Source organism: Anguilla rostrata, chromosome 16, assembly GCF_018555375.3.
Source record: "Anguilla rostrata isolate EN2019 chromosome 16, ASM1855537v3, whole genome shotgun sequence".
In the NCBI taxonomy this organism is placed as follows: domain Eukaryota; kingdom Metazoa; phylum Chordata; class Actinopteri; order Anguilliformes; family Anguillidae; genus Anguilla; species Anguilla rostrata.
In genome coordinates, this window is record NC_057948.1 from 3,529,835 (window position 1) to 3,554,566 (window position 24,732).

The following is a 24,732-nucleotide window of genomic DNA, read 5'->3' on the forward strand; positions in this document are numbered from 1 at the left end:
GACCAAATTAAGAACTACAAATTTATATGCCACTACTACTCTTGTCTTACTTTGGCTTAAAGCCTTAAGGTGTACAGTGTGGCATATCTGACAAGTGATGAGGGTACATAATTACTCTGCTTAGCACCTTCCAAACAGCCAATGGGTATCCATTTAGATTATGGATATTATAACAGTTGGTTTCAGTACCAGGGTCTGCTGTCTTCATTCAAAACTGAAAAATGTTGAGCACTTGGCTATTGTGTCCCAGTGCTAGTCTGCTTACTTTCTGGGCGTCTCCTGCAGTACCACATAAGAACCTTTAGCATCCCCAGGGTGGCCAGCACTACAATCACCACCCTGACCACTGTCTCAGTGGTCCATCCTGTGTCAGAGAGAACATATGGTTACTGAGTCTGATGTAGCCTGTTATCAGATTCAATGTGGCTGATGTAGTCTGTTCTCAGATTCAATGTGTCTAATGTATTCTGTTCTCTGATTCAAATTGCAGTGTCTTAAGGCCTTAAGGCCATCTTAAGTCCCAGACCATGTTGGCCGTGTTGAATATTATCATGTTGAAGGTTGTGCAGTGGGTGAGGAAGGTGTGGTCAGAAGGTGTCACTACCTGGCTGTGTTGGCAGTGTGAGGTGCAGGGGGACCTGTGTTCTGAGCATGCTCTCTGTGAACACTGCACAGGCCCAGTGCAGCTGGTCTCTGCTCAGAATGGGTAGGGTGAGACTGAGCATCTTTTCTGGGTGCCCCTCACTCAGGACCTCCTGCTTTACGAGTTCCCCCCTGCCCTCCTTCATCCGGAGCCAGGCCAGGGTCACAGAGCCGATCACCTGTGATATCTCACAGTTCAGCACAACTGACTGATTCCTGGACAGACCACCAGGGGGCTCTGCTGACACTACACAGACACACGCAGACACACACAAGAGAATTGTTTTTGATTATTTGTAAACCCATCCTCCTGCAATTAATTCAAGAAGTAATCTCTTATTTTTTTCTAGAATTATTTTTAATTAACAACAGACATTCAATAACAGACATTCATCGATTACATGCTTTGGACATGACAAGAGTAAGTAGCCTACAGCTTTCAATCTTCCCGCGTTTTCTGACATCAAAGACTCCTCTTACCCTGAAGGGTTATCAGTGTTATATAGCTGAAATAGCTGTTATCCACATAGCATGAATATCTTCCAGCGTCTTGAAACATCACCGGCGATATCCTCAAAGGGAAACGTATTCCGTCGTAACCATCCGACGAGAACCTCTCTCCGTCAATCTCCGTAGAAATCCTGACCTTTCCTTCCTTCCCAGCTGTTGCCAGAGTTTTTGTTTTTCCTTCAAAAAATGGCACCCAGGCCCACCTAGCTGTTGTGTGGTGGCTCGGAGACGCGCAGACGAACACGACTTCGGTGCTGTCAGAGCTGTCTCTGTACAGGTTATACGAGGTATGATACGTATCTGAAAAATGAAGCACGCAGAAGCCGTTAGAAAAGCCACCGATATTTGGACAGCTGTGGAAAAAAATGGTTAAGTACTGTGCGGTTTTACATTTGAGAAGATTCGTTAAAAAAAACATCAGGATAAGGGAAGAATAATTCGTCGCCCTCACCTTTCCTGACGGAGAGCGTATTGCTAACGTTGTGTAGAAGCAGTCCGTTCTGCTCGAGCGAGCAGCTGTACCTTCCCTCGCTGTGTTCATCAGCGCTGTGGATGATGATGTGGGCTGCGTTTTTGTGGAAAAGGGTGGTGTTAGAAGTGCGAGTTCCTTCTTTTTCCCAGTGTAGTGTGGGGCAGGGAGAGCCGGGGTCGACACCTTTATCTAACATAGAGACAGGTGGGGAAGGGGGGGGGGGGTATCTGGAAGGGATAATAAGGAGGAATCCATGATATCCAGGATGAGGTTGGGGCGTACGGAACTGAATGGGACATTGGAACTCATGAGTAAACGTCACGGGGCTATATGATTATTATTATTATTTTCTTTTTTTGTTTTTACTTCAGTATATATAATTATAATTATTACTCCAGCCCAGTATGTGGTGGTAATTCACTCATGTTAATGTGGAATCGCCAAAAACTGAAGACGAAGAAGAAGAAGGAAAACGAATCCTCGCGAGATCTCAACATATTACCGATGGTCATCCACAAGACGGCACCGTTGATAACTAGACTTGAGGTATGATGTAAATACTTTTAGTTTCACTTTGGCAGTGTTATTAAATTAACACTTTCTACGGTGGCTTGGCCATAAAGGTTATGCCAGTAGCGCTCATTTGTACATTGGAACGTATCTGGGACGAACGTGACGGGCGAGTGCAGGAACATTAATTTATGGAAGACGGAGATTAATTAAGCTAATGTCGGTGGGCGTACTGTGCTCACAGGAGATAAGGTTATATTTTAACTCTTATAGTGTATATGTGCATCATCTCTGATCAGTTTTTATACTAGGTGTTACCTATGGGTATCCATTCATTGTCTGCTGCCTGCTATTGTATGGTTGGTATGTAAGGTGATCGCTTTTTCCCTTTTGTGAAATATGCTACACTCTTATAATGCAGGCGTGCATTCGTTTTCTTTACCTTTTCTTACTTTTGCGTTTGCGTTGATTTGGTTATTTTTGATGAGTGCAGATATGGCGATCCCGGAACTGTAAAAGCATTGTTTAATCACTGCGTGCATCACTGCTATGTAGCCTATCTGGTGCACGTTGGTGCGTTTTCTGTGGTAGCCACATCTGCGGCCGGCCCCATGTTCATCGGCACTCTGATGAGCAAGGCGGAGAAGTTTCTTATGCTTTTAACGTCATCGCATTTTCCCTTTTGTCAAATGCACTCTTATGCAGATGGAATCCAATAAACTCCAATGCTATGCAGCTACGTCGTGGTCGGTCCTCGTCTTTTCATAAACACAACGCAGAGTGAAAACGAAATGAGCTGTGTCACTGATGCAGTATGTGCTATGTCACTAGTACAGTGTGTCTGTCACTAGTGCAGTATGTTAAGTCACTAGTGTGCTATGTCACTAGTTCAGTGTGCTGTGTCACTAGTGTGCTATGTCACTAGTTCAGTGTGCTGTGTCACTATTACAGTGTGCTATGTCACCAAACAGTGTGCTGACAAAGTTGCTCGCTTTAGAAGCTACAGAAAAATTCAAATTCTGCCATATTGTCCAAACCGTTGGGCTTTTTAAACGAACCAGCTCCGACCCCCTCCCCTCCCTGTGGTATGAGGCCGATTAAGAATATCATTTATGGCCCTGATTGAAAATTTGAAATTGGAAATAAAAGGTAATCGTTGTTGTCAAATGTACCATCATTTAAAAGGACATATGGGAATGCAATGTGCATGTCTGTTCATGTATTGAAGATGGAGGATTTTCATTGGGGGTGAAATAAAATAAAAATGTTAGGCAATCGTTGTCTTTTGGTTAGTTTTTGAACACGGCTTTCTTTTTTTTTAGTGTTTATTTTATATCGACAATGTGACTTTCTTAACTACAAACGTACCTTTTAAAGCGAAGACTTCATATCTGGCAATTAAAACATTCTCTGGTCTTATTGGTGAAAAAGAAAAAACGCCTGCGTTTCGAAAGAGAGGCTCCATCTCAAAGTCCTTGCCATTTTTAAACGCTCCAAATATGTGATTAGAATGTTTGTACCTGAACATTCTAATGCTAACAATTACTGCTGGCAATCGAAAGTAATGGAGTTCTAGAACATTGACTCAGAACTTTGAAGAAACATTCCAAAAAACCTACCCTTTAAAGTTGTTTTCTTTACAAAGGTAGTGTGTGGAGGTGGGCCTGGCCATTTAGAATTTTATGAACAAGACACCGTGGTGCAGTGGGTTGCACTGTCGCCACACAGCAATGAGGTCGTGGGTTCAAATCTCGGCTTGGTGTGGAGTTTGCATGTTCTCCCCGTGGCCACATGGGTTTCATCTGGGTACTCCAGTTTTCTCCCACAGTCCAAAGACATGCAGGTAGGCCAGTTGGAGACTCCAAATTTCCCAAAGGTATGAGTGTGCGAGTGAAAGGTGTGTGTGCCCGGAGACAGATTGGCGACCTGTCCAGGGTGTATTCCTGCCTCTCGCCCAATGCACGCTGGGATCGGCTCCAGCACCCCCCAGTGACCCTGTATAGCGGGTTTAGATAATGGTATAGATAATGGATGGACACGTGGCTGCACTTACTACAGTGGTTTCCTCGTTTAGCCAGGTGTGACTTCTTAGAACAGTGACGGTTTTTGGCTTTCTGTCCAGGCTCTTAAGGGTTTATTTGCACACAGACTCAATGCATCTCAGTGTGGTTTTGCTTGCTTGCACCCAGCTTGTCTGGCAATGTGTCAGATGAGGTACTTCCCCTATGTTCAGCCATTTCCTGTAAAGTATACCTCGTAAAAAGACTAGACACCAGTAAGAAGTGCTGCATAGGGCATAAGCCTTGGCAATGGTACTGTTTTGGACCCTGTTGTGGATATCAGGACACTATCACAGACTTTCAGCTGAGAGTGAATCCCTCTTTCCACCTAGCCTATATCATATATTAATTAATTCATTAATTTATTCATATATAAATCTCATAAAAATGAACACCAGACAAGCTGAGTTGCAGGGGTCTGATGGCGGATGCCGGAAGGCCAGCCAGAAGGGAGTTGCAGTAGTCCAGGCGGGACAGTACCGTTGCTTGGACCAAGAGCTGGGTTGAGTAGGTGGTGAGAAAGGGGCGGATTCTCCAGATGTTGTACAGTTACCACAGTAGTCACACATCTATTCCAAAATAGCTTTGATAAAATAGTTTGTACTTCCTGTTTTTTTGAGCCATTTCCTGTGAAGTATACAATGTTTAAAGACTGGACACCAGTAAAAAGGTCTGTGCAGGGCATCAGCCATGGCAATGGTGACTGTCACACACAGAAAAGCAGACAAAAGACTGTTGCATGCTGCATGCAAACACAGCAACATACAGCACATGGTAGCCTGCTACATGTAACAATCAACATGAAAGTCAAATCATGATGAAATAAATAGAAGTACTAGACAAACAGGAAAAACTTAAGTATGCTGGGTATTGGTCTGTACACCATGCATGCATTGTTGGTTGTCCTTTAGCCATGACCTAAGTGTACTGGCAAAGGAGTGACGTGATGGGCACGTTTGTATGGTGTGATGCAGGGCTGGGAGTGGCTACTGATCATGTGGCGAACAGACAGGAAAATCAAAAATGTTCTGCTGTTTATTGCCTATAGGACCCAGCAGAATCCTCCAGCAAACAAGAAAAAATGCCAATCTGGCAACCAAACGCTTCTCAGGCAAAATAATAACAAAACTCAGACCCAACAATTACACCCAACACAGTCCATCACACCACTCCCCCTAAGCTCTCTCCTTTAGGCCTGAGCACCAGGCCTTTTATTAGGCCCAATTATCAGGTAATAGGCCACTGCTGTAATGACTACAAAACAGCACTGATGTGTCCATATCTGTGTGTGGTGCCGGTGCTGCCCCCTAGTGGACAGCAGCACCCCAACTCTCTTCCTGGCACCACAGTGGCTAGTGGCAGTGTGGCTAGAACTGTGAGGTGCTTTTCCTTCCTGATTGCAGTGGGTAGCACTGTCACCACAGAGCAAGAAGGTTGTGGGTTCAAATCTCGGCTTGGTGTGAAGTGTGGAGTTTGCATGTTCTCCCCGTGTCCACGTGGGTTTCATCGGGGTACTCCAGTTTCCTCCCACAGTCCAAAGACATGCAGGTAGGCCAGTTGGAGACTCCAAATTGCCCAATGTTATGAGCGTGCGAGTGAAAACATATGTTTATACTTGCTTCTGAACGGAATTTCAGTAAATGTACAAGTGATTGTTTATTTGCTACGTACAATAAATACTGCATGTAAAATACATATTGTACATGCATACAAAGAGAACTTCTTTATCCCCATGGGGACATTTCCCTCGCAGCATGTTACATTCACATTTACGAGTGTAGCTGAGTCAATTTGTTTGTTTTATTTTTATTTTTTTTGTGAACATTCTCAAAACCAGTGTGTTATATTTTATTTCATTGGGTCAAAGTTTTGGTATATCGCCAATTTAATATTGAAGGAATGAATGTGCAAATAGCTCCGGTTTACCTATTGTTGCAGGGGGGGCTTTAATTATTGACGCACAATTAGCTGCAGAAGGGACGTAGTTGTAAAAACGCGGCAGAACTTGGACAGCTTTTGTGCTGGTAGGACGTGTTGTGATACTCTCTCTCCTTTGAATAATCTAGCGTGTTTAAAAGTAATATAACCTGGTTCAAAGTGCATGGAAATGTAAAGATACATCATTGCTAATGTTTCATGAATTTGTCATTGAGTTTCGTCAGAAAAACGGACATTATTGCTGTTAGATCTGTCGGAGATTTTCTCCTCAATTGCATATTTCCTAACTCGCTGCAGCTGAATGAGAGAGAGCCTGTTAACACTGTGTGAACTGATCGTGCCCCGTGCTGCTCTTTATAGACAATTAAAGTGCAGATCCTTCCTGAAGCCTGGTGTGACTGGTCTCCTTGAGCAACCATTCTGCAGCCGCTACACGAGCACACACTTATACCAAGAAACGTACTATCATTCACGCGACAGAAAGGCTGGGCAGTGAAATACATAGGCTACATACCAATACAAATTGGACATATACACGCCTATTCAATCAATCTTGACTGTGAGAGAGCCATCCACACACGTTTGGCCTGTCCATGTAGTGCATGCTTATACACACAGGGCCAAGTGACTTGAAAGAATTGAGGAAATATTGGGTAGCATTGCTTTGAAATACATCTTATGTAATTTCGGTGAGGCAAGATAGCCTATATTGTTTGTAGTACCGTAACTTGGCGTCATTTTGATATCAATACTTTTGAGTAACTTGGCATTTTTGTACGTTGAAAACGTGTTTTTTATGAGATATCATTTCTTTTTGCAAAGCGTTTTATTATGAGAGTGAGAAATGCGAAGTGACCCTGTAAGAAACGGTTGTGGATTATGGCTATCCTTGTGTGAATTTGTACAATCTGATGAGCGTGTACCGTTTAGCAGTTTCGGTGCGCTATATATGTAAAGCAGTGGCTGTGACAAAGGGTGCGGTGGCGTAAGTGTAAACGCATCAAAAGCGCAGGTGAAATATGGCCAGTGTATGTATGTACTCACGGATCCATCCATCCAACGAGCCTTGATTGACAAAAGAATCAGCAAGCCCATAGAATTAGAGCTCCCTAGGTCGCAACTTGTATACCCTTCTGTCCTGCTCCGTTGTCTGTAATTTCGTGGAGATGCACTTTTAGTGTTTGTAAGGTTTATAAGGCATTTTATAGGCTTATCTGCAGGTAGGAATCCTCTTCGCTGTTCTGCTAAGCTAGAACTGGAAAACTTGATAGTGGAGAATAGGAGCAGACGCATATGTCCCAGCAGGCTTTGCATATGAGAAAATAACAACAGTGTGAGATAAATTAGTAGAAATGATGAAATTGTGTAGTTGAAACAATGTTTTTAGCAGAATGGGCATGTAGGTGAAGGTTGACATGATCACAGACTATAGTGCGAAGTAGCCTAAATGAAGTGACCATGAGCGAGCTTTGTTTCCTTATCGAACGGTATAGCCTATATAACAGTCTGTATAAAGCATTGATCGTTAAAGTGGAGGGTTAAGTAACGTGTGAAATCTATTGCACTGATATGCTTTTGTCATGTTCAGTACTAGTAGTTATACTTATGAGTGAGTCATGATTTTAAATGTAATGTTTTAATGGGGAGTTGCAGAACGTACGTACGTAGTAATTGTTTGTATGTGGCTAGATAGAGATCAGGGTGAGGAAACATGAATGTAGAAACGTGGTGTTTGCTGATAAGAAGGTTTTGTACAGTAGCCAAGTGAAGAAATGTAGTTAGTAGAAATGTGTAACTTTTTAATAAAATGAATACATTTGCGGTCATGAAATGCATATGGGTGGCCGTGAGTGAGTTTTGGTGAAGCAAATATAAAAGCGTAAGAAAACGTTAGTGTAAAAGAGGAAATTATCTGCCTGAGGGCGAGGCGGGATTCAATCCTTCATCCGGAGGGTTACCAGTCTGTGACTTTTTTAGTGCAGCACTATGACATAGCTATGCAATGCGTGAAATATCATTAGCAAACCTGTCCGTGGTTTTAAAGAAGAACACAGGCCAGTAAGCACAGAAGAGCTCCCGTTGAATCCATATGGCTTTGCAATATTGTAGCCGGTTAATAACTGAACGTGCAGACGGTACGTCATAATGCAGTGTATACGTTCGGTAGATATGGTGTAAAAGCAATAATTGAGAAGTAGTAGACAATTGTTAGTGAGGGTAAAAGCAGGTTAAAGAAACGTGTCCCTAGCTGGGCTTGAACCTACGACCCCATGTTCCCAAGACTGTGACCTTACCCACTAGGCCACAGGCAAATTAGCTGTTTACACTGGAAATGTTTCAGGTAAAAAGGTATGGGTATTTTGCGTGTGTATGCAAGTTTTTGATTGGGTCGTGAGGATGAGGATTTGGCTGATGTCAGTAAAATGTCCGATGGGGAGACATGTTGTTCGTGAGATAGGCGGCAGGAAAAATAAGAATGAGAAGAAGAAGGAGAAAACGCAAAATCCCCTTAGTTTGGGGCTTTATTGTGTGGACATGTGAAGTTGTTTATGAAATCTGTCTGTTGAAATGGGGTCAGAATGTACAGAATTTGATGTTTTTAAGGGCTGAGTGTCTGTGGCTGTTGTGGTTATTTCTGTGGGGAACCCTGAAAAGTGCCAAACTCTCGGTGCTGTATAGGTATGGGGCATGCCCCCGCCAAGGCGTAACTTGGCGGGATGGCATATCTGCCATCCCAGTGGTACAGATAATGGATGGACACATGGCTGCACTTACTACAGTGGTTTCCTCGTTTAGCCAGTTGTGACTTCTTAGGACAGTGATGGCTTTTTGGCTTTCTGTCCAGGCTCTTAAGGGTTTATTTGCACACAGACTCAAGGCATCTCAGTGTGGTTTTGCTTGCTTGCACCCACATGCCAGGCAATGTGTCTGATGAGGTACTTCCTCTATGTTCAGCCATTTCCTGTAAAGTATACCTCATAAAAAGACTAGACACCAGTAAGTGCTGCATAGGGCATAAGCCATGGCAATGGTACTGTTGTGGACCCTGTTGTGGATATCAGGATACTATCACAGACTTTCAGCTGAGAGTGAGTCCCTCTTTCCACCTATATCAAATATTAATTAATTAATTAATTTATTTATTTATTCAGATATAAAGCTCATAAAAATGCAGCCAGATGTACAAAAATAGAACAACATTGCAATGGGTAAATTGTCCATTCATTGTACTATAGAAAAGTAAAGTATAATACAGTCACACAACAGAACATGGAAAAAGACAGTCTTACTATAATAGTGTGTCACAGAATCTGCTACTGCTATATAAATTGATTCAGACCTTTTTTATTTCACTTTAAAATTCAAGTGGAAGTAACTATAATATAGTCACATACTGTAGTAGCACATGGAACCTATAGTATAAAAATGCATGCATTTAAATAAAAACAGTCTTATTTATAACAGAAGGGCTATCACACAGACTGCTATATTGATATAAAATGATCCAGACCCTTTTTTCTTTTTTGTATGTTTGTTTTCAGTTTAAAGTTCAAGATGAGCTAAACTGTTTCAGCATATTAACTTTATCAGTGAAATGGCTTTATATTCCAATGCCAAGCAGTTACACATAGTACTTTTCAAATATGAAATTCTATTATTAAATTATTAATGATAGTGTGATTGAATTTCTTATTAAAGCAGTATACATGCTGTAATATATCCAAATTCAAGACATAGTATCGTAACTTTACAGATTTACAATCACTCCATACACTATCCACAACAATCCAGTGTCTTTCAGTGGTAAAATTCATAAAACACAAACATTATCATATTACATGACATAACATATTAGGCTACATGATGTTGAAAAGAAATGGCATATCTTTGCTATATGCTGCAACCACACTGAGGACAGAAAAAAGTAATGATGCAGATCTTGGGTTTAAAAGTATGACTATAATTGGTAAAAACAATACTTTTACATTCTAGCCTAAAATATAGCTCAAATATTAATTACAACTATAGGGATTACATTTTAATCTCTATTTACAAATATGTATCATCCTCCAGGCTAACTTGTCGTTTAATTTTAATGAACTAACTGAAATTTCCCTCCATATTTAAATGCAATATTATCTTTTGTGCTTAGTTGGATCTGTATTTGGTATGTTTTTCTCTTTCAGCAGTGTTGGTACAGTACAAATACTTCCTTTCTGTGGAGGGACAGGGGGTCTCTCTACTAGCCCCTGCTGAGACCAATGGGACAGAATTCATCTGGGAGTGGACATCACATGATGGAAGCTACACAAACACTCCAATAATTACTATACAGTCCGATGGGACGTTTTCATGGAATTTGTGGAAGGCGTCTATTTCAAAACAAGGGAAGTACGACATTTATCTGGAACCGGAGTTACAAAATGCAGGAGTTTTTACTTTCATTCAAACTAAACCAGAGAAAGTAAAAGTGGCCCAGTTTGAAGTGTTCGCTGCAGAAGGTAAAATCATTCTTTAATGTAGTTTTCACATTATGAAATTATAAATATGATGTCTTTATTATATATAAGAGTAATATAAAACAATGTTGAAGTACTGGATGTCTTGTATTTTACTTTTACTAAAGCTGAATTTGAAATTTGAATAAAATTTTATGTAAAGCTTCACAGTAAAATATCAAGTGTTAAATCAACACTTACAGAGTAAACATGTTTCCGACTGGACTCATATGTACTCTGTTAGAGTTGAATTAAAGCTGGAAATATTACATCAGTGCACCGGGAACAGATAAGTGGGAGTAAAAGCAGTAGCTTGTGTTTCTCATATTTTTGTACACTGCTTTAATAAACCTGAGGTGATATAAATCAGATTAGTCTATTAATAGTTTCTTAATAGTACATAGCGCAAAAAACGAGGAAAAAAAGTCCCTTTACTGTTACATTTTCTCTTCCATCTCCATAGAACACCCAGCACAGAGCTGGAGGACTCTATATTGCTTTAAATTTTGATGACTGGTTTTCGAGATATTGCCCTTACATTGATTGATGAAAAGTTTGACAGTATTCTCTAATTCAATTGCTCTTTGCTCCTACAGTGAAACCATCTCGCTGGTCCAGTGTAAAAGAAGGTCCTGATGTGACCATGAGCTGTGAAGTATCACACCTTCCAGATTCAGCTACTCTGGACTGGGAAAGGGACAGAGAACCTACTGCTAACACAACGCTGATCTACAACAACACTGCCCACATCATCATCCACAGTGCTGACAGATACAGTGAGGGAACGTATAACTGTACACTCAGATGCAACGGAGCACTTATTTTCAGCATTCCCAGGACACTTCAAGTTGAAAATGGTATGTTACTATGGATACGGTTTTCACTAGAGCATTTACAAAAGCATCGTTGAGCTTTAACCTTTTTTCATAAGCAGCCCTGTGACTGTGAAGCACTTCATTCATGAAGAGTAAAGATAAATCCAAGTAATATCGCCATAGTGATCATAAGACTCCAGTAAAATAGATGCATGATTGCAGATTATTCTAAATAGGAAAGCTTTTCAGAAGTACTTTTCACAGTTTAACACAGTTTAAAAATCAGGGCTGTCAAAGGTTTAACACATTTTTAAAAACTACAATTGTTGCGTGTCAGACTACCAAGTCAAAGTTCACAAAAACTGTTGGGGTGAGTGTTTGTGGACTGCATGCCAAAATCGCATATGAGACGTGTTCCTTTGACTCAGCTAATGTGAGCTGTAGGCTGGGGAGTGAAAACAAGCAGGCTGGAGACACCACGTGTGAGAGATTGAGCGGCTGTATAGTAATGGGGTGGGAATAGGATATACTCAGCCCCATGTTTGGTGGTAAATTATTTTTGGAGGATAAAAAAAGAAAAAAAAATGTAACTATTTTAACTATATTTAAATGTTTAGTATTTTTACATTTTAATGCTGAAATTTCTACAAACAAGGCATGCATGTTTCCATCTTAGACAATGGTAGTGCACAACAACCAGAATGGAGTAAAGAAGGGACAAAATATAAAGTAGAGTCTATCATACTGTAGGAATATCTCACCCATTAAATAAAAATGACAGTTACTGTTGATGCTAATACAATGTGATTTTTTCTTTTAATAAAAAAAACTATAAATTAAAGCCGCAAGCGGCGTTGGGAGGGGTCCAAGCATTGGCAGCATCGCGCCCCCTATGGAGCGATTTTAAAATGGCTTTGTCCTCATGATCATATGCCTTCACCCAGCATATCTACTGAATGTCATGATGATCGTATGAAATATTGATGACTTATGGCCAATTTTGAGCTAAGAGACGCTGTCGGATGACTTAGTTACGTCGCCATGGATGTGTCCTGGCCGCTTCCCGTCAAGGCCTTTACTATGTCGTAACACTTAGATGGCATGTTGTAACACTTGGATGGTCCGGTGTGCATGCACAGCTGCAGTGTTTCTGCGCCGCAACTAAAAAAGGCGTCACAGTAGTGTTGTCACGATACCGAAATTTTGACTTTGATACTGATGCCAGGTTTAGTATTACGATACTCAATACTGAAATGATACTTGAAACGTAAACGGTGCTAATTCGATACTCGGTACCTAACGATACTGAAATTACCTTAATAGATCAGAAACATAATGTCCACAAGGGTTGACCTCATTTTCTAATTCATGGTTTATTTACAACCTGGTTCATTAACAACCTGTAAGTTGAAGTCTCTTCAACATATTAATATGCATAGGCCTATAGTGTTACACACTGAACAATAGAAAAATATGTTAAATATATTTCAAAAATTAAACAGTTGTAAAGTAAATAATCTTTAAAACAGGTCTTTCACCTTTAAATAGATTTTAAAACAGCATATTTTAATAACAATACAGCATCTATCTATAATAAAATATTTCCAAATTGGAACACCTATTGCTACTGAAGTGAACTGAGTCAAAGCTTGCGCTGTATCAGGGAAGTGAATGCACAAGCGCAGGTCACCTCACTTGGCAACCTTAGTTGCTACTGCCATCTAGCGAAGATTCTGACAAACTACACTTTTCATCCTCTAAATCAGTAATGCGGGAGACACATTTCCCTGGCTTTTACATTTGACACAGAACTACCGAACATCGGGAAATTCAAATACGAAACCGTTTTTTTTTCTTTTTTTTTTTTTTTTTTTTTAAGTACCCAGAAAGTGCTGAAGTTTTGGCATACCGTGCAACACTACGTCAGACACATATTCCAATCCATTGCTCAGTTTAGCAGAGAATGCACATTTCAGAGCGCCACAGAGACAGATAGAATAATGACACTAAATGCACATTTCAAATAATAAAGACGACATTGAGAAAAAACTAAAAAAAGGACTTAATATCAACTCGCGACCCGCGTGCTGACCGCAGAGCAGCCTACCGGTTTATTTATGTAGACATTGGCAGATCAGAAAATTTTCGGTTAAGCTGACCTATAAAACGCTATTCCAAAAGCCAAATCAGACATGTTATACATCGTTAGAAAGCTTATACTCTCACCTACTGAATAAATCAATTGTCAATCAAGCCAAATTGGACTAAGAAGAACGACAACGCCGTAAGCAACAGGTGTGGTATTACTCACAGCTATTTTTGAAAATATCCGACATTTCACAAACGGATTATCCAAGACAATATATAACCACTCATTCGCAAAAGGGACATCTCTACGCGTAAAACCGATGGTAAGATTGTATATTTATTAAATGTTTAGTCCCAGATATTGACTGTAGAATGACATGGTATAATTTTTGTTTTTAATTGTCTCGTTTATTTCGTTATTCAGTGAGCAGCCTTTTCACTGCTGTATTGGCATATTTTAGGGCTAATGTCGGGTTTATCTTGTTGCTACGGAATATTGCATTACATTACATGACATTACATTACAGGCATTTGGCAGACGCTCTTATCCAGAGCGACGTACAACAAAATGTATAACCATAACCAGGAATTAGTGTGCCGAAAACCCTAGAGAGAAATACCGTTCCAAGTGCAGGAAACATCCGCATAGTTCAACTTGGACCCAGTTGGTTAAACTGATTAACGCTAACACAAACAAGAACAGCAACAACGCAGTCTATGAGAACATTCAAGCAATAGTTAAGACGAGTTAAGACTAAGTCACCTACGGAACAACTACCTAGTTACAAACCTAAGCTTACAGTCAATTTAGAAATTAATTGAGAATACGATTTCTCAGCACAATGACGGATTTAAAGACTAAACGAACTCACCCGATGTTGTCTTCAAATGGACCGTATTATTTTAGACATTGGCAGACTACAGCGTAAAATGCGTCTTTGTTTATATTCAATATTAGTAATTGCAGCGAGAAACTGCAGCTGTAGGTCGTTATGTTATGGTAGCAACGGAACGAAGCGGACCATATATGTATTAGGCTACCGTCATTGTTTCATTATACCAGCGTGTTTTCGCGCGTGTGCACAGAAACTCAGAACCTATCAATGAAATGGTATAGCTATTTCTCAGCATAATGACAGATTTAAAGATTTAACGAACTCACCCGATACTGTCTTCAAATGGATCCATGCCAAAGAAAAGTAATTATTCATCCTCTCAAAGCTTTACCGGAGCGTATTATTTATTTAGACATTGGCAAAGTACAGCATAAATTGCGTCTTTTGTGAATATTCAATGTTTGAAATTGCAGCGAGAAACTGCAGCTGTAGACACAGATAGTCTGTTATGTTATGGTAGCAACGGAACGAAGCGGACTATATATGTATTAGGCTACCGTCATTGTTTCATTATACCAGCGTGTTTTCGCGCGTGTGCACAGAAACTCAGAACCTATCAATACAATGGTTTAGCTATTTCTCACCATAATGACAGATTTAAAGACTGAACGAACTCATCCGATATTGTCTTCAAATGGATCCATGCCAAAGAAAAGTAATGATTCATCCTCTCAAAGCTTTACCGTAGCGTATTATTATTTAGACATTGGCAAAGTACAGCATAAATTGCGTCTTTTGTGAATATTCAATGTTTGAAATTGCAGCGAGAACTGCAGCTGTAGACATAAGATAGTCTGTTATGTTATGGTAGCAACGGAACGAAGCGGACTATATATGTATTACCGTCATTGTTTTATTATACCAGCGTGTTTTCGCGCGTGTGCACAGAAACTCAGAACCTATCAATAAAATGGTTTAACTATTTCTCAGCATAATGACAGATTCAAAGACTAAACGAACTCACCCGATACTGTCTTCAAATGGATCCATGCCAAAGAAAAGTAATTATTCATCCTCTCAGAAAGCTTTTACTGAAAAACTTTTGGTCGCCTATCCTAGCATGCACGCTAGGTGGCAGTGTCAGACCGTGCTTTCACTGAGAAAAACTAGCGTCGCCATGGTTGTCGCTTGCCGTAAAGAAGTTTACTCGATGTCGTAATCGTTTGGATTTGGAGCTCCAGCTTTTCCGCACCCCACCTAATGAAAAAGTCCAAATGGTGTGCAAACCATATGGCGGACATAGGTGCTCCCAATAGGAAAGTTGTAGAGCACATTCAGATGCATCAGTCGATGAAGTTTTGTGTTGATCTGACTTATGGTGTGGGAGTTATGACCTTTTAAAGTATGATCCTTTGTTATAGCGCCACCATCTGGCCGACATAGGTGATTTTTAGTGCCTGAGTAGTGGGGGGCCATAGGAACCCACATACCAAATTTGGTTGGTCTACAACTTATGGTTGCTGAGCCTCAAACATTTTAGCTGAGAAAACTGCCACGCCCCAACTAAAAAGTCTAAATGGCGGGCAAACAATATGGCGGACACAGGTGGTCCCAATGGCAAAAGTATAGAGCACGTTCAGATGCATAGGTCGATGAAGTTTTGTGTTGATCTGACTTATGGTGTGGGAGTTATGGCCTTTTATGCAAAACCCTTTGTTATAGCGCCACCATCTGGCCGACGTACGTGGTTTTTAGTGCCTGAGTAGTGGGGGCACATAGAAACCCACCTGCCAAATTTGGTCGCTCCAGGACTTATGGTTGCTGAGCCTCAGACACTTTTACCGGAGAAAAATAATAAGAATAATAATAATAATCCTAACAAATACAATAGGGTTCCACCAGCTTCGCTGCTTGGACCCCTAATAATCCTAACAGATACAATAGGGTTCCACCAGCTTCGCTGCTTGGACCCCTAATAATCCTAACAGATACAATAGGGTTCCACCAGCTTCGCTGCTTGGACCCCTAATAAGGGAAATGACTGCGGTTTCTTTGCTTGAATTGAGACTGAACCTATTTTACATCTCTGCCTCAGTGTTGCCAGATGCCTGAATCAGTTACTCCTATAAAAATTCCTCAAAATCTTCAATCAACTCCCATTCAAATTCCTGACACATGTTCCCCCATATCTCATTTAAAATCCCCTTATCTGTCATTTACTGTGAAACTTCCCCCATGAATGTTCAAATCCCCTACATACATTTAGGGGAAAGTCTGGCAACCCCACTCTGCGATGCGTGATCTTCTTTGGGAAATCATATACTGATGGCCTCTTTTGTTCACGGTTTTTTACATCATGCAAATAAGAGAGTTGGCTACCCAAAGCTTATAGCGTTTCTCAGATGTAAGTGGGCTGACCAGCTAGTTAGCCAATTTCTTTTAATTCTATAGGTCTATTTATTACTCAGGCAAGTTTGTTATTGCAATACAAAGTCTTTAGGGGTTGGAGGACATGTAGAGCTGCGGCGACTAGTCTGAAACTCCTTCCAGTTCCGGACCCAGACCCGGACCCGAATCAGAATGTCCAGTTTGGTCCGGTCCTCAACGACAGGTCCTGTTCCTTCCAAGATTAGGTCCCCACCGCTTTAAATTTCAAATAATCCCTCTCCGAACTGTGTAATTTTTAGGAGAAATTCCAGTACAAAAAAAACTTTTTTCAATCAGTGTTACCATATTGGGCGGCCCAATTGGGCTCCTTTTGATTACGGTGGGCGGGTAAAAATGGTGTTGGGCTGGTTGATGGAATTTGGGCTGCTTTTGTCAAAATTAGGCAGGTTTTAGAAAATATTGTGATAAAATTTTACCACAGAAAATACCAGTACCGTTTCTCTGCCGGTTGATTTAATTTGCGGTGTTAGGAGAATTCCTCGCGTCTACACCCGCCAGCACCCCTCCCCCCCTCCGGTCGACCGCAGCCCACCCTAATACAGCAGCCTAAAACCGGCCGTGTTATGATTTGGGCTGGTTTTCATTGAATTGGGCAGGTTTTACGTTGTGATTGGGCTGGAAACTGTCAATCTGATCTGGCAACACTGTTTTCAATTGGCCTCCATTGGATTACATCGAAGGTTTGAAGTGTGATTATTCAAAAATGCTGCAGTAAAATTTTACAGAAATGGGGTAGAACGTACACAAGGATCCCTTCTGTCATAAACAAGTGTTTTAATTCTAAGGAGAAGTCAAATCCAAAAATTCTATTTTTTATATTAGCCTGTATTGGGCTCCTTGGAAGGTTAGAACTGGGATTATTCAAACGAACCTATTTAAGGTAGACCATAAATTTTAAATCGGGAGTCAACTTCAGCATGGCAGGTTATCAATAGCATACCAGGCTACTTAGCTAGAGAGCTGTAGAACTCATAGAGAGCTTTTTTTCCCAAGCTCTTACTATTGTAACTGATTATAACTATAGTTGAAAAAATGCATGCTCCATCAAAGTAATTATCCTCTAAATCAAAAATGCATTTCTTATGATTATGTGGCTGATTGATTTGCCCATGAATCTGAACAGGAGCACTAAGAATGCCCACCAAACAGGAAACTATTGCAGAGAGTACAACTGTGATGTTCTGTGCAAGGACCCACACGCAGACCAGGGAAATCCAAAAAACGTTGTCTTTATTCAGTCCGAGGTTCGAAGCCAGGTAATCAGAGAGAGTACGGTGCCGAATCGAGTTTCCAAAAGAATAGTGAAAAAACAGGCGAAAAACCAAAAACCAGGAGATCAGAGCGGCGAAGGTACAAAGGGACAGGCAAAAGAGAAGTCAAGGCAAAGCGAAGGTCAAACCAGAAGCAAACAAAACCAAAAGGGGCAGGCAAACTCGAAGTCATACAAAGGGGTGTCTCAGGAATCTTGATAGACAAAGGCTTACTAACAATCAACACAATGAATTCGATCAACGTTCTGACACTGAACAGGTGGAAAAGACTGACATTTATACACTGGGGAAGATAACAATCAAGGAGGGGTTAAGAGAGTGAGGGAGGAGTAACAAACAACATCCAGGTGAAGAACATTAGGAAAACTAATTAAATGACAGGGGACTGACAAAACGCGGACTGGAATCACATAGACCACAATGATAATAGACGGCCTGGGTTGAGCAGGTACAAACGCGTGCAGAGAGAGAGAGGTGCAGTCAGAACAAGAGACAGGTGCAGGCAATTGCAGAACTCAGCGTTAGAGAAGGCTAGAAAGAAAAGGGGCGGAGCTACAGCGCAGCATGGAAAAGGGGAGACTGGTTAATGTATTAGTATAGTGATCTAAACGATCAAAAACCCAAAACTAGTGTGTGTTAGTCCATTAGTAATATTCACATGTTAGTATATTAATGAGGTTAGTACTTTATAATCTATAAATTAGTAAGGATTAGTAGAAATTAGTAAAACTAGAAATAAGTAGGAAGTAAGTAAAAACGAGACTGGAAGGAAGGGGGGGAAACCACGAAAACCCGGAACCACCCGAATAGTGAAATCACACAAGTACAGGGGAGTGAAGCAGCTCAGGGAACACAGACACAGAGACAGTACTGGGGAGACAAGTGACCGGGACTTACAGACTACAACAACAACACACACCTGAAGCCCCAACTTTCATTCTAGAGGATTTTAATCACTGTGAGCTTGAACTTTCTATGCTTGGATTCCAACAGTATGTGGAGTGTGAAATATGTGAGAAGAGACTCAATTCTGTGGCCAGGGGCGTGCTGTGGCAGTTTCAACAGTTTCAAATGAAATGGGCCCCGAAGAGCAGAGGGGCCCCAAACACCCACGAGACTTTTTGAGAAATGTTTAGTAAGATCTAAGTTTTTGAGGTTTACCTATGAACAGCCATGCACTTGCCATTTGTGGCTACATCACGGCACATCCGGGTACTTTCCTGAACTCTGACCTTTCCATGACAACCATAGATGCAGTTAAATTCTATTTCCATCCATCGGTAAGGTAGTAGCCTAAGTTAGAAAGTAAATAAAAATGACTAACATTAAACATCAAAATATTCTGATGTACCACCATAGGGCGCTAGCTACCGCTAATCATAACAAGCCTTGCAAACTCCAGGCGGCTCGCGTAACTCTAAGCGCTGTGGGATTGCAAAGGCAATCAGGAAGTCCCCCGAGTCTCAGATCTCGGTCGTTAGCAGGCTAGCTCGCAATATTTTATATGGTTCTCTCAATATGGGGACTGCCCACACTGTAGCCTACCACGTAAGCCTAATGTTTACTTGATAGCTTTTTGTTTTTTATTACATGGCCGGATGTGCATAGAAAAGCTGGTTCCGCCTGCATCAGCAGTCGGGAATGACATACAGATTATTTTTTATTATTATGTATAATTCAAGAAAAATAGAGATATTGTTTTGTTCAGTCAGTTTTAATCGGTTTGTTGCTTAATTCCTAGATTATTACAATGCAGGCATGATTGCAAAGGTGAAAGAGCCACAGTGGCACAGGCGAACCAATGGTTTGATAACTTGACTGTACTAATGAAATGTCTGATGGTTCATCTGGTGCAGATTGCTATGAATATTTTGGGGGTTGAGAAACACCCATCTCTTTAGATGATATATGAGGAGTCCGTTATCAGACAGGCACAGAAAATAGTATCAGACCCCACTCACATATTTTACCCTAAATTCCTACTTCTATCTTCTGGTAAAAGATTCAGGTCCCTTAGTGCAGGCTTACCTGCTATAAACACTCATTCATGGTGATGACAATTTAGCTTCTTAGTGCTAAAAGATGATGTGTGTTGTTGGCTGCATGGGTGTTGCAATATGTCTTCACTGCTATAACTCTTTTTTCAGTGTTAATTAATTATTCATTTATTTATTATTTTTCAATTGGTCCACCAACTTCCCCACTTGACGAAGGACAGCTTTATTTGTACAATTACAATGTTTACATGTCATAGTGGTGAAGTCACTTAGATTTTTAAGTGAGACAGTTATTTTTGTTCCATTGATATGTGTTCAGTGAGAAGTGTTTGCCATTGTGTGATACTTAATGAATTCCTAGCTTTTCAATTTAGGAGAATAGTTTTTTTGGTGATCGTTAAGATGGTCAATATTGGTTTTATGTATTGAGGTGGTGTGTTGATTGTAGACAGATTTGTGTTATGCTACTGCTAACTTTTGCATCTTGCAGTATAGCTTCTGTCATTGTTTGTGAAGTCTTCTGCTGACAGGAGGTACTGACACATCCATACCTGTATTATGGAGAGTACTTCTGATTTGTAGAACAGCTGTTCGTGGGTTTTTCTTCATTATGGTGAGAATTCTTCAGTCATCAACTGAGGAGGTCTTTTTTGGCCCACCAAGCCATTTGCAATTATCAAGCTCACCAGTGCTCTATTTCTTCTTAATGATGTTCCAAACAGTTGATTTTGGTGAGCCTAAGGGTGGCCTATGTCTCCAACAGTTTTTTTTCTTATTTCTCAGCCTCATAACAGCTTCCTTGACTTTCATAGCCACAACTCTAGTCCTCATGTTGACAAACGTCAAACATACGATACAGAAGAATGATTCTAAGTGTTACGTCCCCAGCCTCTGCTTGCCTGGGTAGTGCAGGTGGAGGTAATGCCTAATTGCTTGATTGCCTCCACCTGCCTGTGGCCCAATATAAGCTCTGCAGTATGAGGCTGGGGAGATTCTTCTTTGGGGTTTCTTTCGTGTGGTTTGTGTTTGGTAGGTTTTTGTGAAGACTTTTATTTTGTGAACTTTGTAAGTTTTAGTTTGTGTTTTAGATTAATAAATGTCTGAGTTTGTGTTTTTAGATCAGTTGCCGTCTTGTTTTTGGTACTTTGGACTCTGTTGTTGCGGCCCTGCGAGCCGGCCGTAACACTAAGTCACTAATATCCTGTCATGTACCATTTGGGTCTTATGTATGGGAGGTGGACATCACTCAATGAATGAGGAGACGTGATGTCATATTGAAGGTCCCAAGGGGGGAATTTAATGCCCTTGTTGCAGAGCAAACAAGAGCTTTAGTTGGGCTGTGGGGAACTGTCCATTCCCTCGGTTAGGGTGTGTGTGTGTGTGTGTGTGTGTGTGTGTGTGTGTGTGTGTGTGTGTGTGTGTGTGTGTGTGTGTGTGTGTGTGTGTGTGTGTGTGTGTGTGTGTGTGTGTGTGTGTGTGTGTGTGTGTGTGTGTGTGTGTGTGTGGTTATAGAGGCTGTGTGAAATGCTTCCAGAGGGGAAAGAAAAAAAAAAAAAGCGTAAGTGTCTATTGAGTGTTAAGGCAGCCAATCCGCAGCAATATCGTACAGCTTCCGTGTGAACCTGTGATGAGTATTTGTAAATCACATTGGAGCTATAAGGCCTTTCTCCTGATCAGTTTTTTCCGGAAGCATTTCACACGGTCTCTGAAGCATGTTTGTTTACTACCACATCAGGTAGCCTATAACTAATGAGAAAAAGACGAAAAGAACGGCAATACACCACGCAGTGGTGACAACCATTATTGAATTAGATAATTTCCGTTGTGTTGTATTGCCCAGCCCTAATTCCAAATAGAGACTTTTAAACAAGAAGCATTCAGTCTCTGAAAGCGTACCAACATCAGAACGTACATATGTAGTAATTGTTTGTATGTGGCTAGATAGAGAACAGGGCGAGGTGACATGAATGTAGAAACGTGGCGTTTGCTGATAAGAAGGTTTTATACGGTAGCCAAGTGAAGAAATATAGTTAGTAGAAATGGCACAGTGGTGAACTGGTGTAACTTTTTAATTTGCCGTCATGAAATGCATATGGGTGGCCGTGAGTGAGTTTTGGTAAAGCAAATATAAGCGTAAGAAAACGTTAGTGTAAAAGAGGAAATTATCTGCCTGAGGGCGAGGCGGGATTCAATCCTTCAACCGGAGGTTTACCAGTCTGTGACTTTGTTAGTGCAGCACCATTACATAGCTATGCAATGTGTGAAATATCATTAGCAAACCTGTCTGTGGTTTTAAAGAAGAACACAGGCCAGTAAGCACAGAAGAGCTCCCGTTGAATCCATATGGCTTTGCAATATTGTTGCCGGTTAATAACTGAACGTGCAGACGGTATGTCATAATGTATACGTTCAGTGAACGGGTAGATATGGTGCAAATGCAATAATTGAGAAGTAGTAGACAATTATTAGTGAGGGTAAAAGCAGGTTAAAGAAACATGTTCCTAGCTGGATTTCAACCTACGACCCCATGTTCCCAGGACTGTAATCTTTCCCACTAGGCCACAGGCAGATTAGCTGTTGAAACTGGAAATGTTAAAAGTTATGGGTATTTTGCGTGTGTATGCGAGTTCTTGATTGGGTCGTGTAGGTGAAGATTTGGCTGGTGTTGGTAAAATGTCCAATGGGGAGACATGTTGTTAGTGGGATAGACGGCAGGAAAAATAAGAATGAGAAGAAGGAGAAGAAAGAGAAGGAGAAAACGCAAAATCCCCTTAGTTTGGGGCTTTATTGTGTGGACATGTGAAGTTGTTTATGAAATCTGTCTGTTGAAATGGGGTCAGTATGTGCCCCCAGTATGAGGGTGTGTGCGTGGATGCATGCACGCAGACGCGTCATGCCCATTCAAGCTGGGGGGGCACGTGCCCCACCAGATTTTTGATATCTGGATTTTTTATATTTTTATTTTATTTTATTACTATTAATTTTTATAATATGTAGTTATGATCATTTTATATTACGAGTCAAACATATTCTTCTAATTATCTTATAGATCATACCTCAGAAAGTCACACACCCCCTTTCACTATAGTATTGGTTTCTTCCAAAAGTTGCTGGATGAAATTGGTTCGCAACAGCAGGTACGCACATCAATGCTGGAGGAGATGTAGGCTTCAGCTTAACAGTGTGTTGCTGAAGTGGTTAGTAGAGCATCAATCCCTTTTTCAAACGTGTGAAAATGAAAAGCAATTAGTTATACACACTTAATTGCATTTGAGAAATATAGGCATAGTTTGCCTCAATCCGGTTGTTTAGCCTTCTGGCTCGCTAGCTAGTCGTGATTTGTGATAGCAGCGCATGCTATTTAATATTGGTAAAGGAGAGCTGTGTGAATCTTATGGCAGTGAGCTGATTTTTTTACCACCACTATCACAGGTTATAGTTAGCAAAACACTGAATTCCATTTGATATCTCCAGGTCAAGATGCAGAGGAAAATCTCGTCATTCTTTAAAAAAACAACAGAAAGCCCCAGCCCTGTCCTCAGTCAGGAGGTTGATAGTGCAAGAGGTAGTTTATCTTAGGTGAGATTTATAGTGATAGGCTATTTTCCCTTCATGGAAATGTATGCAGATTTAATTGTGTGTAGGTGTGGTTACAGGTTATATGTACTTAAGCTTGTGGTGATGATGTATCTTTCATGGAGGCTGAGCAGTTTGGAAAATAGGTTACTGCTGCTCAGTCTGAGCTTTTATTGGCAATGGAGCAGATACTGCTATGTAATGTCAGCACAGACTCATCTGTACTCATGCTGCTTCCTATGCATTGTGTTTGAAAATACAGCTATTACCATGTTGGCAGGTTCCTTTCATCTGTGGCTTTATTATCTATGTTCTCTAAATTAATTTGCATTGTGGATATAGTCTTTTTATGTGAATTTATGCCCCTTAACATTTTTGGGTGACGCAGACAAGATTTAGCTCTTTTTCAAGAAAAGTGGCAGCAGTGTAGAAGCTAGTGTAGAAGTGAGTGAAAAAGTGAGTGTCATTTTCAATAACCGTAACAGCGCAAATAATTGACATGAAAATCTCCAAATAAATATACAGTATTTACGTAATATAAAGTAGGAGGACGGAGTGTGGCACAGTGGGTAAGGAACTGCGCTTGTAACCGAAAGGTCGCAGGTTCGATTCCCGGGTAAGGACACTGCCGTTGTACCCTTGAGCAAGGTACTTAACCTGCATTGCTTCAGTATATATCCAGCTGTATAAATGGATACAATGTAAAGTGCTATGTAAAAAAAAAAGTTGTGTAAGTCGCTCTGGATAAGAGCGTCTGCTAAATGCCTGTAATGTAATAATGTAATGTAAAGTAGGAGATTACTGAGCTACAAGAACCGATTTAGTGAAGTTTTTAAATAATCCCCCCAAAGTCTTTGAATATATATGTAAAATTGCAGATAATTGCCGCATGGATGCATGCGCGTGTGCGGTCACAGTTATTTCGGATTCACGCTTGTTACCTTAAATAAGATATGGCCCTGCATTCAAATCTGAAATTGATCCATATTTGCCAGGAAAAAAGCTAAAATTCCCTTTTTTACATGAGGCTGCAGCCATCTTGGAACAAGCTAGTTTGTGACATCATTGGC

At 40.7% G+C, this 24,732-nt stretch overlaps 3 protein-coding genes and 1 long non-coding RNA gene across 14 annotated transcripts in view; 2 read left to right on the forward strand and 2 right to left on the reverse strand.

Moving 5' to 3' along the window:
• LOC135242452 (uncharacterized) overlaps positions 1-12,273 on the forward strand; it is a 152,199-nt gene extending 139,926 nt beyond the window's left edge. Inside the window, exons 1-4 of one of the 8 annotated variants that reach the window (XR_010326339.1) lie at positions 2,185-2,357; positions 2,408-3,977; positions 10,323-10,634; positions 11,228-12,260. This is a non-coding gene — a long non-coding RNA (uncharacterized LOC135242452). The other 7 variants (XR_010326338.1, XR_010326342.1, XR_010326344.1 and 4 more) reach the window with 7 other exon arrangements.
• The window catches only part of LOC135242400 (protein NLRC3-like), a 1,894,071-nt gene that overhangs the window by 1,536,101 nt on the left and 333,238 nt on the right, over positions 1-24,732 (forward strand). The window lies entirely within an intron of this gene.
• The window catches only part of LOC135242408 (NACHT, LRR and PYD domains-containing protein 3-like), a 421,399-nt gene that overhangs the window by 93,819 nt on the left and 302,848 nt on the right, over positions 1-24,732 (reverse strand). The window lies entirely within an intron of this gene.
• LOC135242425 (uncharacterized) lies at positions 7-1,835 on the reverse strand. The gene is made up of 4 exons (XM_064313511.1): positions 1,604-1,835; positions 1,123-1,452; positions 605-889; positions 7-364 (listed from the first exon to the last, which is right to left on the reverse strand). Exons 1-4 carry the CDS (start codon positions 1,818-1,820, stop codon positions 237-239), a joined length of 960 nt encoding a protein of 319 aa, XP_064169581.1. The 5' UTR covers positions 1,821-1,835; the 3' UTR covers positions 7-236.

Bases quoted from the DNA above. Each gene is read 5' to 3' on its own strand.
- LOC135242425 (XM_064313511.1), bottom strand. From the start codon at position 1,820: ATGTTAGATAAAGGTGTCGACCCCGGCTCTCCCTGCCCCACACTACAC. The intron at 1,453-1,603 runs GTGAGGGCGACG...TTCATTTTTCAG, and splicing joins TACGCTCTCCGTCAGGAAAG to ATACGTATCATACCTCGTAT. The intron at 890-1,122 runs GTAAGAGGAGTC...GTGTCTGTGTAG, and splicing joins AACACTGATAACCCTTCAGG to TGTCAGCAGAGCCCCCTGGT.